At 39.0% G+C, this 15,287-nt stretch overlaps 1 protein-coding gene across 5 annotated transcripts in view; it reads left to right on the top strand.

Annotated features, from left to right (window-relative positions):
- The window catches only part of BCL2L14 (BCL2 like 14), a 38,315-nt gene extending 35,419 nt beyond the window's left edge, over positions 1–2,896 (top strand). For all 5 annotated transcript variants that reach the window (XM_072954444.1, XM_072954447.1, XM_072954445.1 and 2 more), the window contains one exon: positions 2,440–2,896. In XM_072954444.1, the coding sequence (XP_072810545.1) occupies positions 2,440–2,502 (63 nt within the window). In that variant the 3' untranslated portion in view covers positions 2,503–2,896. The remainder of the gene's footprint in view (positions 1–2,439) is intronic.
- Positions 2,897–15,287: the final 12,391 nt, after the last annotated feature.

Genomic DNA, 15,287 nt, shown 5'->3' with positions numbered 1-15,287 from the left:
TCCATGTTTGCACTATAATTACACACAAGAAATCACCATCATTGTTGGTCTTGTTAATATGTTTTTCCCGAGAGATTATAAATATCAGTTGGGTTCACAAGCCAGTTCTCAAACACCTATTTTGTTAATTAGTGTGGCTGAAACGCCAAAAGTGTTCTAGGAAAAATAGTGTTTCTGCATCAAAAGCACAAACAACAAAAGAAAAAATAAATTGGACCACCTCAAAATTAAAAACGCTTCTGCTTCAAAGGATGTCATCAAGAAAGCAAAAAGACAGCTTACAGAATAGGAAAAAATATTTGCAAACTGCATATCTGATGAGGTACTTGTATTCAGAATAAGTAAGAAATTCCTACAAGTCAACAGTAAAAAGTCCAAAAGTCCCAATTTTTAAAATGGGCAATTGATTTGAATAGACATTTCTCCAGAGAAGATACACAAACGGCCAACGAGCACATGAAAAGATGTTTGCTTGACGTCTTCATTTCAACTTAGGGAAATGCAAATCAAAACCACAATGAGATGCCATTTCCCACCCACTAGCATGGCTAAAATGAAAAAGACAAGGCTCTGTGAGGATGTGGAGAAATTAGAACCCTCATACGTTGCTGGTTAGATTCTAAAATAGTCCAGCCCCTTTGGAAAACAATTTGGCAGGTCCCCAAAATGTGAAATGTAGAGTTACCAATTCTACTCTTAGGTCTATACCCAAGAAAACCAAAAACAAATGTTTACACAAAAACTTGTACATGAATGTTCATAGCAGTAATTATTATTCATAATATTCATATTATTCAAAATGGAAATACAAACTCTTATCCATGATGAATGATGAATGGAAAAGCCAAATGTGGTGAATATCCATACAATGGAATATTATCCAGCCATAAAAAGGAATGAGGTATGGACCGATGGATGGACCTTGAAAACATTATGCAAACTGAAAGAAGTCAACAAAAGGTCCATATATTGTGATTCCATTTATATGAAATGTCCAGAATGGAGACAGTGGTTTCCTAAGGCTCTGAGGAGAGAGACGGGGAGTGACTGCTGATGGCTACAGTGGTACTTTTTGTGGTGATGAAAATTTTTTTAAATCAGATAGAGGTGATGGTTACACAACTCTTGTGAATATACTAAAAACCACTGAGTTGTATACTTTAAAAGGGTGAGTTTTATGGTATATTTCAATAAACCTCTTATGAAAAATAAGTGTTTCTAATTCTAGTAAGCAAATAGAAAGAGGAAAGAAAAAAGAATATAAATGGTTTTATTTACTTATTTTTTAATTTGGCTGCTAGTTCTAGAGAGAGAGAGTTCCAATTAGAGAAAAATAGATGGATTTTTTTTCACTAGAAATAATAAAGGGAATTTTCAGAGGCTTTAGAATTTTGTGGCACTGGCTTTTATCATTTGTATTTGCAATTCAAAATTTATTCGTTTACTTTTCCAGATCATTATAAATCCTAAGTCTTGGCCACAGTTAGGTTTAATCTGGAGCAGGTAGCTAGAAATTCGGAGAGGGAGGAAAAAAGAGTAAGAGAGGAAGGGATAAGTTTTTCCAAAGTCACAGAGTTGCAAAAAAATAAAAGATGCTGATGAAGGACTATTTATGAGTTGATATGATTGATGCGAGTGTGTGGACTGAGATGTGTGCTCAGTCTCCCCAGACAGGAAAGAGGCGACACTGGGCGGCAAGCCTCCAGGGACTTCCACTGCCCCAGGGATTTCGGTGGCTCTCGGGAACGTCCTGCTAGTGCTGTGGAAGGAGGAATCTACTCCTGGGCGCAAGTTTTCCAGGAGCTACAGGCTCCTAACTGTTAGTACTCCACACTTCATAGCAGTGCATCTACGCTTTCCAACTGAACGGCCAGTCTGTGAGGGCAGGACTGTGTATTTTATGCCTCTTTTTTTCTCTCATTGCTCCACTAGTTTCATACAGTCAGATATGTTCGGTCAATACTTGTAGAATACACATGAATCAGTAAAATGAATGAATAGCTTCTCTATCCACAAAGCGTGCTAAGCCAGCCACCACTGGGTTTGAATTTGTCCCTTGGCCCTTCTGTCTCACTGTGAAGCACCGTTCATGTAGTTACCCTGTGGTCCTGCGACCTCGCCCATTCTACAGCACATTGAAAGGAGAGGTTAGCAGCCTCCACAGTCATCAACCTTTTCCATTTAAATACAGCATCAAAGACTTTTCCCATCTCGACGGTTAGTCCTGGGTGTGTAACCTAAGTCCTTAGCTGCTGTTTTCCTTTCAGGCATACCAAGGATGCCAGTCACCTTTCCAAACCTTCCCCCAGCCCTAACATGGTCTCTGAGCCTCGGGTCATGCCTGGGACAAGAAAGCAGAGTTAAAAGGCATATGTTTTCACTTCAACGGTGAATCAAACTTGGAATTTTAAGAATCTGTTTTTCTTCTTCCCCCTCTAGGAAAAAGTACTTGGGGTATCAGACGAAGAAGTACAGAGGAGATCACATGAAGAAGTAGACTGAAGCATCTGAGGATTTGTGACCTGGGATACCCATGGTCCAGCTCTGGCCTTGCGTGCATCAGTCTCAGCACAGACGACGGGAGAAAACAAAAATGTACAAGCCAGGTGGAGCATCAAAGCCTGCACAACCGTTCTTCCTGTCAACCCAGAGGCATCAGGAGAGGCCTGGGTCGTCCCTAGCTCACAGAAAGTAGAAGCGTGGCCCTTGACACCCATGTTTTCAGGTCCTCCATCGAGTATGTGAGGAAGTCTAGAAAGACCAGTGGTAATTTTCCCTTCAGAGGCTTACAACAGAAACCACCCTCCTGCCTCTGCTGGCCACTTTAGGGAAGTACGTGACGGATACTCGTTGACCTCATGAGGGTGAAATGATAAAATGGTGCATGTGCTTATTACTCTTTGGGTTCTAGTACTATTTATTTTTTAAACTTCACTTGGGATGGCCCAGTAACGACATTGTTTCAAGCCTACCTTTAGGATGGCGTGGCTGTTCATGTTGGTAGATACTGCTCATGGAGACACTGCCATAGCTACCTTTTGGACTCAGTCTCTTGGAGAATTTTCTGGCTGTTTGTAAAATCTTCCATCTGGCAGAAAACAATTACTCCTGCCACCCTCAGCTATCTCACTGACCCCGTCTCTACTTCTCAAGTTTCCTGGGACTTTTTGTTTGTTCGTTTGTTTTTTGAGGTAGTGTAATGATTAGTAGTTGGTAAAATAAATAATGTGGAAAGACAACTGTCAAAAGAATACATTTATGCTTAAAATAAGCAGTAAATAAGAGTCTAAGGTTTCTCTGAGGATCATGTAAGTTAACTGATAGCAGGTGCTTAGAACAGAGCTCGGTATTTAGTGCTATGTGCGCTGGTAATTACGTGCTGCCCTCAGCTAAGCTGAGAAGCTCCTCTCCTCTCAAAGCAGCCACTGACATTTTTTCTGAAATAGATACTGTTCAGAATGAGGTTTTTTAAGTAAGTGAAGTATGTTTCATACTAAGTATTTAAGACACAAAACAATTTTTTTAATACTATCAAATTACAGGGTCTCACAAATGTCTGCATCCCCAGCTCCCAGCACGTAGCCTGGTGTAAAACAGGTGTCTAATAGATCTTGATGAACAAATAAATGAATGCGTTAATCAGACACACTTTCAGCTTCAAGGGAAACTTGGAGCTTTCTATTATCACATGATTCACTGCTCTACCCATCTGAATTAAAACGAGTTATTCTCTTTCACTTTCTTCCCCCACACTGAAACTCACAAATTTTCAGGATAAAGGAGTTCCCTTTTACAGATGGAGACACAGGAGACCACCTCTTCTCTATTCCAAACTATTTGCGGTTCCCCAAATGTATTATGCAACCTTGTTCCTCTGAGCCTCGTTAACATTTTCTCTGCTTGGAGTGTTCTTGTCTGTCAGTCCTCTTTCCCCCATTTTCCCTCCAATCCAACTAATCCCAGCCCATTTTTCCAAATTCACCCCTTCATTTTCTCCAGGAAGCATTTGCTAACCCTCCCTGGACCACCACAGGGCTGCATTCGGATGCCTTTCTTCATAAGGATGTCCCATAACACCCCGTATAGACACCTTATACCCAACACACTGTACCATAAACAGGAGTCTCTTGCACTGGATTGGAAATTCTTTTGTAAACAAGTCCTGTGTCTAATTTCACTCTGTGTACCTAACGCCTGGCATGCCTTTAGTGCGTAGTTGCAAATCACACCCTAGTTTCACTGCTGTAACCGGTGAGTCAGTAAGATCGGAGGATGGCCCGAGGTCTGTGTAGTTTTAACAAGCTCTCCAAATGTTCCAATATCATCTGCAGCTTCCAGCCAAGATGAAGTAATAGTAACTGAATTTAATCTCCTGCTAAAAACAACTGAGGAAAAAAAATAGATGGAATGTAATGAAAGAACAGTTTTCAACACATTGTGCAGCAGGTAATGAAGGACTGGTTCCTGAGAGACAAAAAAAGTGAGCTCAGTGATCGCCCTAGATTACGGCAGGTAAAAAATCCCCAGGCCGTGCCGGAGGAAGGGGAGCCCAGACAGGGCGTAGCGTTCTCCCTGAACACAGGAGACGGAGCCTAGGAGTCCAGGAAGACCAAGGCAGCTGAAGCTTGCAGGGCAAATGGAGAGAAGAAAACGGCACACAAACCCCCGGAGATGTGCAGACAGCTCCCCCTCCGGTTTTCAGATGAACCCTCATCACCTCATGCTTGCGAAGAAGCGACCCAAGACTTGGGAAAGAAACACCTGAAAGTGTGAAGGGGAATACTCTCCAAAGCACACGCAGAGCTGGGAGCAGTGCCTACTTCCACTAGCCAGAATGGAAAAACTTCAAAATCCACAGGGCAGTAGGCAGAATACCCAGACGGATTTTGCCTCGGTGGTGGGAAAGAATTAGCCCTAGACTAAACAAGCTTCTGGATCTGCCCAACAGAAGTGAAGAGCAAGCACCAAGAGGATTAAACTGTTATCAAGTAACTCAGCTGTGTTCCAGAACAAAGCTCAAAACCCTTTAAAGGATCACAAGAAGATCCAGCACCCAAAAGGTAACATTCACAATGTTCAGCATCCAGTAAAAAATTACAAGGCATATAAAAAGGCAGGAAAATTAGACCCATAATGAGGAGAGAAAAACATTTTTTAAACACCCCAGAAATGATACAGTTGATAGAATTATTAGACAAGGACATTAAAACCATTTTAATTGTATCCCTTATGTTCAATAAGCAAGAGGAAAGACTGAACACATGAAGTTAAGAAATTATAAATATGACTGAAATCAAACTTCTAGAGAAACCTATAATTCTGGGATGAAAAATACACTGGACTGGATTAACAGCAGGCTAGATATTGTAAAAGAATAGATAGATAAACTTGAAGACACAGCAAGAGATCCAAACTAAAACACAGAGACATACGACTGGGGAAAAACACCAGAGCAACAGTGAGTTATGAAATGACTTCTACCAGCCTAATACACGTAATTGGAGTGAAGATTTTCCAAATTTGACGAAAACTATGAACCTACAGAACCAAGAAACTCAATGAATGCCAATCACAAAAAAAATGTAGAAAACCACACTAAGACACATCATAGTTATTCAAAACCAGCGAAGGGGAAAAAATCTTAAACATCGCCAGAGAAAAAGGCACATTATAGACAGAGAAACAAAAATAAAAATGACAGCAAACTTTTCCTGGCAACAATACAAGAAAGAAGAAAGTAGAGTAATAACTTTAAGGTATCAAAAGAAAAAAAAAAACCTTGTCAGCACAGAACTCAATACTCAACAAAAATATGATTTAAAAAAGGAAGGTGAAATAAGGATTTTTTTTGAGATACACAAAAAAATAAAAGAATTCCTCACCAATAGAACTGAACTACAAAAAAAAATTAAAGGAGGACCTTTAGGCAGATGGAAAATTGTACCAAAAAGAAATCTTATCTATAGAAAAGAGCAAGCACTGGAATGATAAATATGCAAGTAAATACAAAATCCTCTTTCTTATTCAAATCTCTTTAAAAGATAATGGGCCATATAAAAGGATAATAACCATAATGTATTATGGGATTTGTAACACATGTAGAATAAAATGCATGACCGTAGTAGTACAGAGGCCAGGAAGAGAAAGACAAATACAAGATTCCACACTATTCGTGACATGTGTAATTTCACTTGAAAGTAGGCTGTCGTATTTGACACAACATTGTAAAATGATTCTAAATCAATAAAAAATGTTAAAAAAAGACGAAAGTAGGCTGTCGTAAGTTTAAAAGACATACTGTACATCTAAAAAAAATCACTAAAATGTACATATATATATACCACACACAAGATTTACAGCTAGAAGCCGACAAAAGTGATAAAATGTAATCAGAAAAATATTTAATCTAAAAATGAAGCAGAAAAAGGGAACAAAGGACAGATAAGACAAAAAGAAAACAAGGGCAGGCTGGTGTATTAAACCAAACCACACCCATCATCACAAGAAGTGAGGGAGGTCTAAAGATCCCACTGAAAGGCAGAAATTACTCGATTAGATAAAAATCCAGACCTAGCTATATGCAGCCTACAAAAAGCAGCTTTAAGTACAAAGACATGATTGTCTTAAAAGTAAAAGGATGGGGCGAGGTGCCAAATGGCAGCGTAGAAAGTCTCACAGCTCACTCTCTCCCAGAAATACACCAAGAATTATATCGACAAACCCACTGAATCTCACAGAACACCTACTGAAGTCTGGCCGATTGTCTCTTGCTTTGAAATACAGGAGGATTCTCACAAAATCTGACAAACAAGAAGTTCATACTGTACAGCAGAGGGAACTGTATTCAATATCCTGTAGTAACTTATGGTGAAAAAGAATATGAAAATGAATATTTCTATGTTCATGTATGACTGAAGCATTGTGCTGTACATCAGAAGTTGATACATTGTAAACTGACTGTACTTCAATAAAAATACATTTATACCCAAAAAAAAGAAAAGGAAAAGGATGGAAAAGAAATACCGTGATAACCCTAATCAAAAGAAAGATGGAGTGGCTATATTAATACCAGTCAAAGTAGACTTCAGCATAAAGAATATTAACATTAATTAGTATTAATGTCATTTAACAATAATAAAGGGGTCAATTCATCAAGAGGACAAAATTTTATAATGTTGTATCTTCTAGTGTGTGCGTTTTCCCAACACCACCGAGAATTCTCCAACATCAGCAGGGGATCCGACAATTCAACCCAATCTGACAGTACCTGGGCCAGATCCCACAGGTTAACGGCTCAGTTCCAGGAGACTAGCTCCCTCCTGCCCCCAACACACGCTTCAGATGTCGATCACAAGTTCAGGTTGTCACCTGGGCTACTGACCAACAGGCTATAATCAGAAGTTCCTATGACCCTCTCCTTGGGTTCAATTAATTTGCTAGAACAGTTCACAGAACTCAGAGAAACACTGTACTTACTCAATTACCAGTTAATTATAAAAGGATATAGCCCAGGAGATAAGCCTGATGAAAAGATGCATAGGGCTAGGTATGGGGAAAGGACGCAGAGCTTCCATGCCCTTTCCAGGAGTGCCACTCTCCCACACTTCCACATGTTCATCAACCCGGAGCTCTCAACCCGGTCCTTCTGGGTTTTTATGGAGGCTTCGTGAGAGTCATGATTGACTGAATCACCGGTCTTTGGCAACTGATTCAATCTCCGATCCCTCTCCTCTTCCATGAGGTCAGGGGTTGGAAAGATTTCAGTCCCACCCCTCTAAGTAGAAGGTTGGTTCCCCTGGCAACCAGCCCCCATCCAAGGTTAACTAGGGGCTTTCCAAAATTAACCTCATTAACATAATAAAAGATACCTTTATAGCTCTCAGCACTAAGGGAATCTAAGAATATTAGGAGCTCTGTACCAGGAACATGAACAAAGATCACACACATATTTATTATTACAAATCACAACATCACAATCTAATTAAACAGTTTAAAAATACCCAAAGTAAAAACTGACAGAACTGCAAGGAGCACTAGACAAAGTCACAAGTATCATTGGGAATTTCAGTCTCTCTCCCAACTGACAGAACAAGAAAACAGAAAACCAGTAAGGCTATGCTAGACTTCAACATACCAACTCACCTGATCCACCTGACATCACAGAGCATCACACCCAACAAGAGCAGAAAACACATCCTGTTCACCTGCACGTGGAATGTTGACAAAGTTAAACTATATTCTGGGCCATAAAACAAAATCTTAATAAATTTAAAAGGACTCAGATCCTATAAAATATGTTTGCTGATCACAATGGAATTAAATTATAAATCAGTAACAGAAAGACATCTAGCAAATCCCTCAAATGTTTGGAAACTAAATAACCCATATCACAATCACCCATGAATCAAAGAAGAAATCTGAACTTAAAGAAAATGAAAGCACAACATACCAGGACTTACGAGGCACTAATGCACTACTTAGAGGGAAATTTATAGCACTAAACACCTACATTCAAAGAAATGGTAATTAATTGATGACTTCAGCTCCTACCTTAAATCACAAAAAGCAAATGCAGGGTAGACATAAGGAAAAAGGGAGTCGGGGGGAAATCAAAGCAATAGAAGACAGGAAAATAGTGAAAAACCAATTAAACCAAAAGAGGGTTTAATTGAATTGAATAACAAAACTTCTAGCCTGACTGATTAAGAGGAAAGACACAAACTACCAGTATCAGGAAAAGGAGTGGTGACGTCCCCACAGGGTCACTGTGCATATGCTGCTAGCAGTACACTTAGAGCAAGCAGTGTTGCCTGTCGTGAGTAGTTATACTCTGAAATAATGTCGCTGGAGTTTTCTTTCCATCCTGAACGCTGAGGGCAACAGTATGGTTAGAGGTAAAATAACTTGCAGTGTTGACTGAGAGACAAAGATCTGATACACAGTTCACTTAATTAGTGGGATCGGTCTTACAGGCCCGTCTGGATTCTTGGGTCAGCTGCCCACCATTTGCTGTTGTCTTCTCCTCCTCCTGGTGCGGATAATGTCTAGGGTCAGCAGTCCTTTCTACAGACCAGTCCAATGCAGGGGCCCTTCTCAAACCGGAAACAAAAATTCAAGAGACAACTCCCTTTAGTGTCACAGTGCATGAGCTAGTCAAGGGTACCTGGTAATGGTCCTTTTATTCAAGGTGGAGACAGTCCTTTAAATGATGCCTTTTCCAGGATGTGTAATCTCCTGGTCACAGGTCATGGGGCATCTGACCTTCATCCAAAGACTGAATGTTGTAATAAACTGTAATCTAATTAAACTTTATAATTACGTAACGTAACAAGGAATACCTGGGAGGTGAGTCTTAGTAAATATAGACCTCAACAAAACTAGAATTTAATACCCACAGAAACATAGTCTTTTTCTCTCTAAAAAGAAATCTGGGGGGAGGGTATAGCTCAGTGGTAGAGTGCATGCTTAGCATGCACAAAGTCATGGGTTCAATCCCCAGTACCTCCACTGAAATAAATACATAATAAATTAATTAAAAATACATAAGTAAACCCAATTACCTCCTCCACCAAAAGAAAAAAAACCCACAAATAAATAAATAAAAAGAGAAGTGTTTGCAACGTAAGTCTGGTTTCAATAAACTTGGCCTCATTATTTATATAATTATAGTTGATCACATAGGTTCTTTTAAATCCGTTGTGCTGGAACTTTTCATAAGGAATCTCAGACTGAATCATTAAAAGGCCTCTTAAAGCCAGAAAAGCTGTGCAAGGGTGTGCCAGATTCTGCCTGTGATAGATTTGGGTGAATTCCTCTCTTCTCGAGGTCCCCAAAATATCTTGAGATTCCTGCACCAATCAGCAGGTGGCCTTCCTTATTCAGCTGATAAGGCTGTTGGGAACATACAAGTTTCCAATTTCTGAAGGAATCAGGTAGAGAGAAAAAGATAAATATTTCAATCCTACTTAAATAGGTATAATTTACCAAGTTGCTATAAGCCATACTTAGCTTGAGGGGAAAGATTTCCTTATATCTGGAAAACACAGATTAAAATCCAGTAATATTTCAAACAAAACCCATAAAAACTATAACCATATTCACCAGATCACTCAGTTCTATGTAACTAATCCTTTGTGTTAACAGTTTCATGAAGCCATCAGGTTTTCCATTAAAATTTTTCAATTTCTTACCCAGCTTATCGGTATGATCTGAAAGTTACAAGCAATCTGATTTGTCAAAAAGTCCTTTCTATGAACCTTCTCAAAGATGAAGGATTTTTTAAAAAAGCATCAGAGTGCAACAATAACTGTCTATAAATGACAAAAGACTTTAAAAGGCATGGTTAAACACTGATTACACTGCAACTGACAAAGAAACTCAGTTACCGCTATGACATATAAAATTTTAAGCTAATAACTTGAATTATGACTAATAACATTATACCAGGTCATACCAGATTTTTTAAAAATTTCACATAATTTCTAAAACCTTTATATTAATGACATTTACCCATACAATATAATCTAAGAAAGTTTATTACTAATCAATTGACAATGTTTCCCAAGTGATTTAACACAAAATAACCCTAGTTAGTTTAATATCTCTGAGATGCCTTAGGGTTACTCCCAGAAGCATCCCAAGTTCGTCAGAGATCAAAAGCACTTCAATTAGAATTTGATATGTGGAAAGTTTGTCAAAAATATCAAAAAGTTTCAAAACACTTGGTCAAATAGGATCATAGGTCACTATGAAACAATACTTATTCACTTAACCAAAGTGACAATAAAGGATTTTAAAAGCAAATACAGAAAGTTACAACAAATTACTTAAAAAGGTAAGAAACTTTACAACCTGTTATCAAAAGCTGATCCATATTCTAGGAAAGCTTTGTTCTCTTACTAGAGAAAACGAATCAAGTTTTACCCCACTTACTCTTTAATCTTAAACCATATTTACTCAATTAAACTCATTCTAATCTTAGTCCTGACCACACATGGAATTCCTTGTAAAGATTTTTTTCATAAATCTACAACTTTGTGTATCAATATTAGTTTATCCTTATTTTCTTTCCCATTTGGAAACAATCAGCATTAGGAGAAACGTACTTTCTTTTCCCTTACATTGCATTTCAATTTTTCATACTTCCTTTTTTTACTAAAAACACACCTCCCACTTTCCTTGCATACTGGAATGTTTCCCTTATTATTTAGGAGTTTTAAGTACATTTTAATTCTTAAAAACCTTAATCCTTATAAATTTTAACCCTTAAAAACCTTAATCTCTAGTGAAAACCAAAAAAGGAAGCAAATGTGAACATACCAGCATTTCCTGATTGGCAAAGTTATGCATATCTTCTATAACCTCTAGAAACATACATCTTCTCATAGCATAGTTTGTTTCCTCATTGTAGTATAAGACATTTGTCTAATAAACCCAAACATCTTTAGCTTCTGTCTCAGACAAAACTAAGTAAACTTAGAAGAAACAAGTAGATAAACTCAGACTTGCTTAACAATTAATGTTCCAGTTCCAGTGTGTTATCTTACTTGAAATGACCTGGATATTCAATGAATTTCCATTATTTAACTTACGTTAGCAAAACTCAAAAGTTTCAAGTCACCAAAGCCTGAAGACTATTTTTAAGTAGACATTCCCAAAACAATTATTCCCAAAGAGCTGATACAAAAACTACTCTCTCATTTACATTTAATTTACTTAATAGTTTCGTCATATCAAGTTATTTTCCTTCCTAACAAATTTTGTAACAGGAATAATAAAACCTTATTGGCTTTCAGTAAACCTAGGTATAATAAACGTATTCTACTTAATGTTGACGTCTCAAAAGACATGCCGTTGTTAAACCAATAAACAAACTTTAATACCAGACACTAATAATAAATATTTCCTAGATCATGTGAACCTAAATTTATTCAGGTTAGTTTCTTTTATATTTCTGAGAAGTTATATACACTTAATTTCCTTTAAGTCAATTAGAGATCATTTACAAATTAATTTTGATAATATCATCCAGAGGTAAAGACGTATCATCTCCATAAGTACACAGACATCCATCCATCCACATAGACACAGATCTTAGTTTTCCTGCTTCAGTTAAAAAAAAAAAAATCCCTCATTTTCCTTTTTTTTTTTTTCCTTTAGTCATAGGAATTGGAGCTGGTCAGATAAAAGTTCTTAAGAGCCAAGGGAGAACATTTACATTTCAAAGGCACAGGGAGAGAAATGCAAGTTCCTCTTAGAAAGCCATCTCCCTCTCACTGCGTATGTAAAACACCTGTTTTTAGCATGTCAAAATACGTCCATACTTACCGTTTTCCTCCAGAGTCTGAAGAACACTGTGGCCGGAATGTTATAGAAAAATAACATTTTTGGCTTTAGTCATGGAACCAGAAATAAAAGTGGTCTGATTTTGTACAATGAACCCTAAAGGGCTATTTTCAGGAACTGTACTTGTTTCTCATGTCCACCAATTACAGCAGCGCTCCTTCTCTAACACAAATATACATGCACACACACACCCTCAAGATAGAAGCCAACCCAATTCCAAAAGGCTCACTTTGATAAAATAACATACAAAGCCTATACATAAGGAATTTCATCCCATTGTCCTTCCCTTGCATGAAACAGTTCTAGTTGAAAGATGGTGTTATAATTTAGAGCCATTAGGGGCCACTGTTCTCCAGATTCCCAAGGAGTAATGAGGCCAAGCAGTGTTATGATAAAATACAACTTTCTTTCATGGGAGCATAGCTGAAGACCTCCCAGTTTTGCAAAATATGCCCTAGGGGACTGTAAGACGGAGTAGAGCTCTGGTTACCTGTCATTAATTACCCACGGCTAGCACTGTCAGATTCCCAACCACTGCTCCAGGCAGGGCCAAAAGAAACAAACAATGCAATGTGGTCTCTCAGGGTCACAGTTCCCTAGCTCAAAAGTGAGGCGCCTCTTCTTACCATCCTGGTCCAAATGGGAGATTCCCAGGTATGGTCCCACGTGGTGCTAAATGGCCAGAGACTCCTCAGTCCAAAAGGGAAAATCCAATAGAAGCAGTGCTCTACTCAGACACTGGAGCCAAATGACCAAGTCCCAAACCCAAAAGGAAAATTCCAATCAAAGCAACACAACAGGAAAGAATACCCTGGTGTCATCAAACCGAAGACTCTGCTACTTACCAGACATCTCAACAGCCGATTCAAGTGCCTTGTTTCCTTTACAACAAATATTAAAAAGGCTGTGGGCCAATGATGCCTTGTCAGTGGCAAGCACTCAGGGCTGTCCCCGAGACAAATGTGCTCAGGCAGTTGGCGGACAGATTCTGAGAGCTACCACCAGCCAGGGGCCAACGTGCCAAGGGTGAGACATCCACTTTGTAGTCATCAACATTGTTACCAGATCCAACTTGGGTCCACGTGTCCACCATGCAGCAAAGCCCACCTACTGACACCAGGTTGTGGTGGAGGAATGCACAGCATTAACTTGCAGGGGGCCAAGCAAGAGCAAACAGCTCCTCCTCGAAAGACCTGAACTCCCGGATGGCTTTCAGGAAATTTTTTTTTAAGGCCACACTTAGGGTAAGAGCTGTAGGTGCATGACTTTCTTCTGATTGGTTGGTGGTGAGGTAACAGGGTGATGTTTAACCACCAATCTTCTGGTTCCAACCATCCGAGTTCTACGTACTTGTGGTCAGCATGTCGTCACCATCCTCCACCTGGGTGGGAAGGGGTCTTAGTTTTTGCAGAACAACTCAAAGATATGCATCAGACTGTTACATAAATCCCTTGAGAAGGAACTTGGACTGTTTTATCACTGAACTATTGTTTAAGCTATCATTTCTTGCTTGACTGCTTTACATTTCTGCATTCCCTCACTTCCCTTATTAGTTAACTACTTGTGCCTGCTTTTTGGAACTGAACAGAGGCCTAGGAGAGGCTTAGGAGACTAAAGTCTTTTTTCTACAAATAAGAAACAGGGAACACGGAGGGGCTTTTGTATCTGGGAAGGGTCCACAAGGTCCTGCTTTGATACTCCTCAATCCTGAGAACAGGAGAGAGACAAGAAAGGGAATGAAGTTTTAGACAAAGAAGTTAATCGTAAACTTGGCAGGGGAACTCGATTCCATAATTACTGTGCAAAACACAAGAGTCTTCTGGGCCATGCATCTGGGTAATGGCAGTGGGGGAGCTTTTGGTAGGATGGTCAGAAGTCAAAAAGCTCCCTTTGATTATCAAAAGATAATCACTTCTGTCAGCCACACAGCTTTTGCTGTACCATGTGCCTTGTGTTGCCCCTCTTTTGAGAGGCATAAATTCCTTTGGAATGCAGAGCAAGACCAGAGGAGCCAGGGGAAGGACGCAGCAAATAAGGATCTACACAGAATAAGATGCTATGTGAGTCTTTGGCCTCCAGCAGACTCTTAACCTGTAATACTGTTCATTGCCTAGAATGTTTTATGTACAAGAAGCTCTCTGAAACAGACAGAGGAACTGGCTGACTTAAGAGTCAAGGTTCAGAAAACTCTCTTAAGAGACTAATACCAACAAATACAGAGAGAATAAATGAGTTCAGACATGTCTTGGCAGTTAACTAAAATGGAATGGAGATTTTTAGTCTAAATCTCAATTCAGTGGCCTTTTCCCACCACCCACTGCCAACTGTCTCTAATCAAAACGTTACACTGGAATTTTCATAACCAAATTGGGCATTTCTTGTCAAACATGATCATTAATCAGTTGATTATTTTGAGGAAAAAAATGGGATACTTAGCACAGCACCTGGTGCACGGTAAACGCAGACCAAATGTTAACAGAAGTTATCTTTTATTTTTAGCCTCTTTATTGGAGAAGATTGGCTTTATATGGTGAGTAAATCCGAATTTACAAACGCAAATCTCAGGTAGAAAATTTTCTGACATGGGAGATGGATTGTGCAGACTGCATGAGCACCAGCTGTACATTCTTCTTGCTTAGCACCCTGCATAGAAATGCAGTATTTTCCTTCACCACAACCCTGTGTCAGCAGAGTGGCTTTGCTGTGCAGCGGGTGAGCAGACCCAAGTTTGGTTTGATAACAACTATTTTTCTTATTCTGTTCCTAATCACAGGCATTATCAGCACTGCACTAAGCAACAGCCTTTCTCAACCCTCTCTTCCAAAGTTGTATTTTATTTGAAATACAAACAATAAAGGTGGGTTTTGTTGTGTCTGAAACACAATAGTCGCATATCACAGCAAAGCACAATCAACTGTTTTAATTTCTTGCTGAAAAAAAAT

The sequence above is a fragment of the Vicugna pacos genome, chromosome 34 (assembly GCF_048564905.1).
Source record: "Vicugna pacos chromosome 34, VicPac4, whole genome shotgun sequence".
Classification (NCBI taxonomy): domain Eukaryota; kingdom Metazoa; phylum Chordata; class Mammalia; order Artiodactyla; family Camelidae; genus Vicugna; species Vicugna pacos.
The sequence above is the reverse complement of the archived record's forward strand: the minus strand, read 5'-3'. Positions and strand labels throughout refer to the sequence as shown.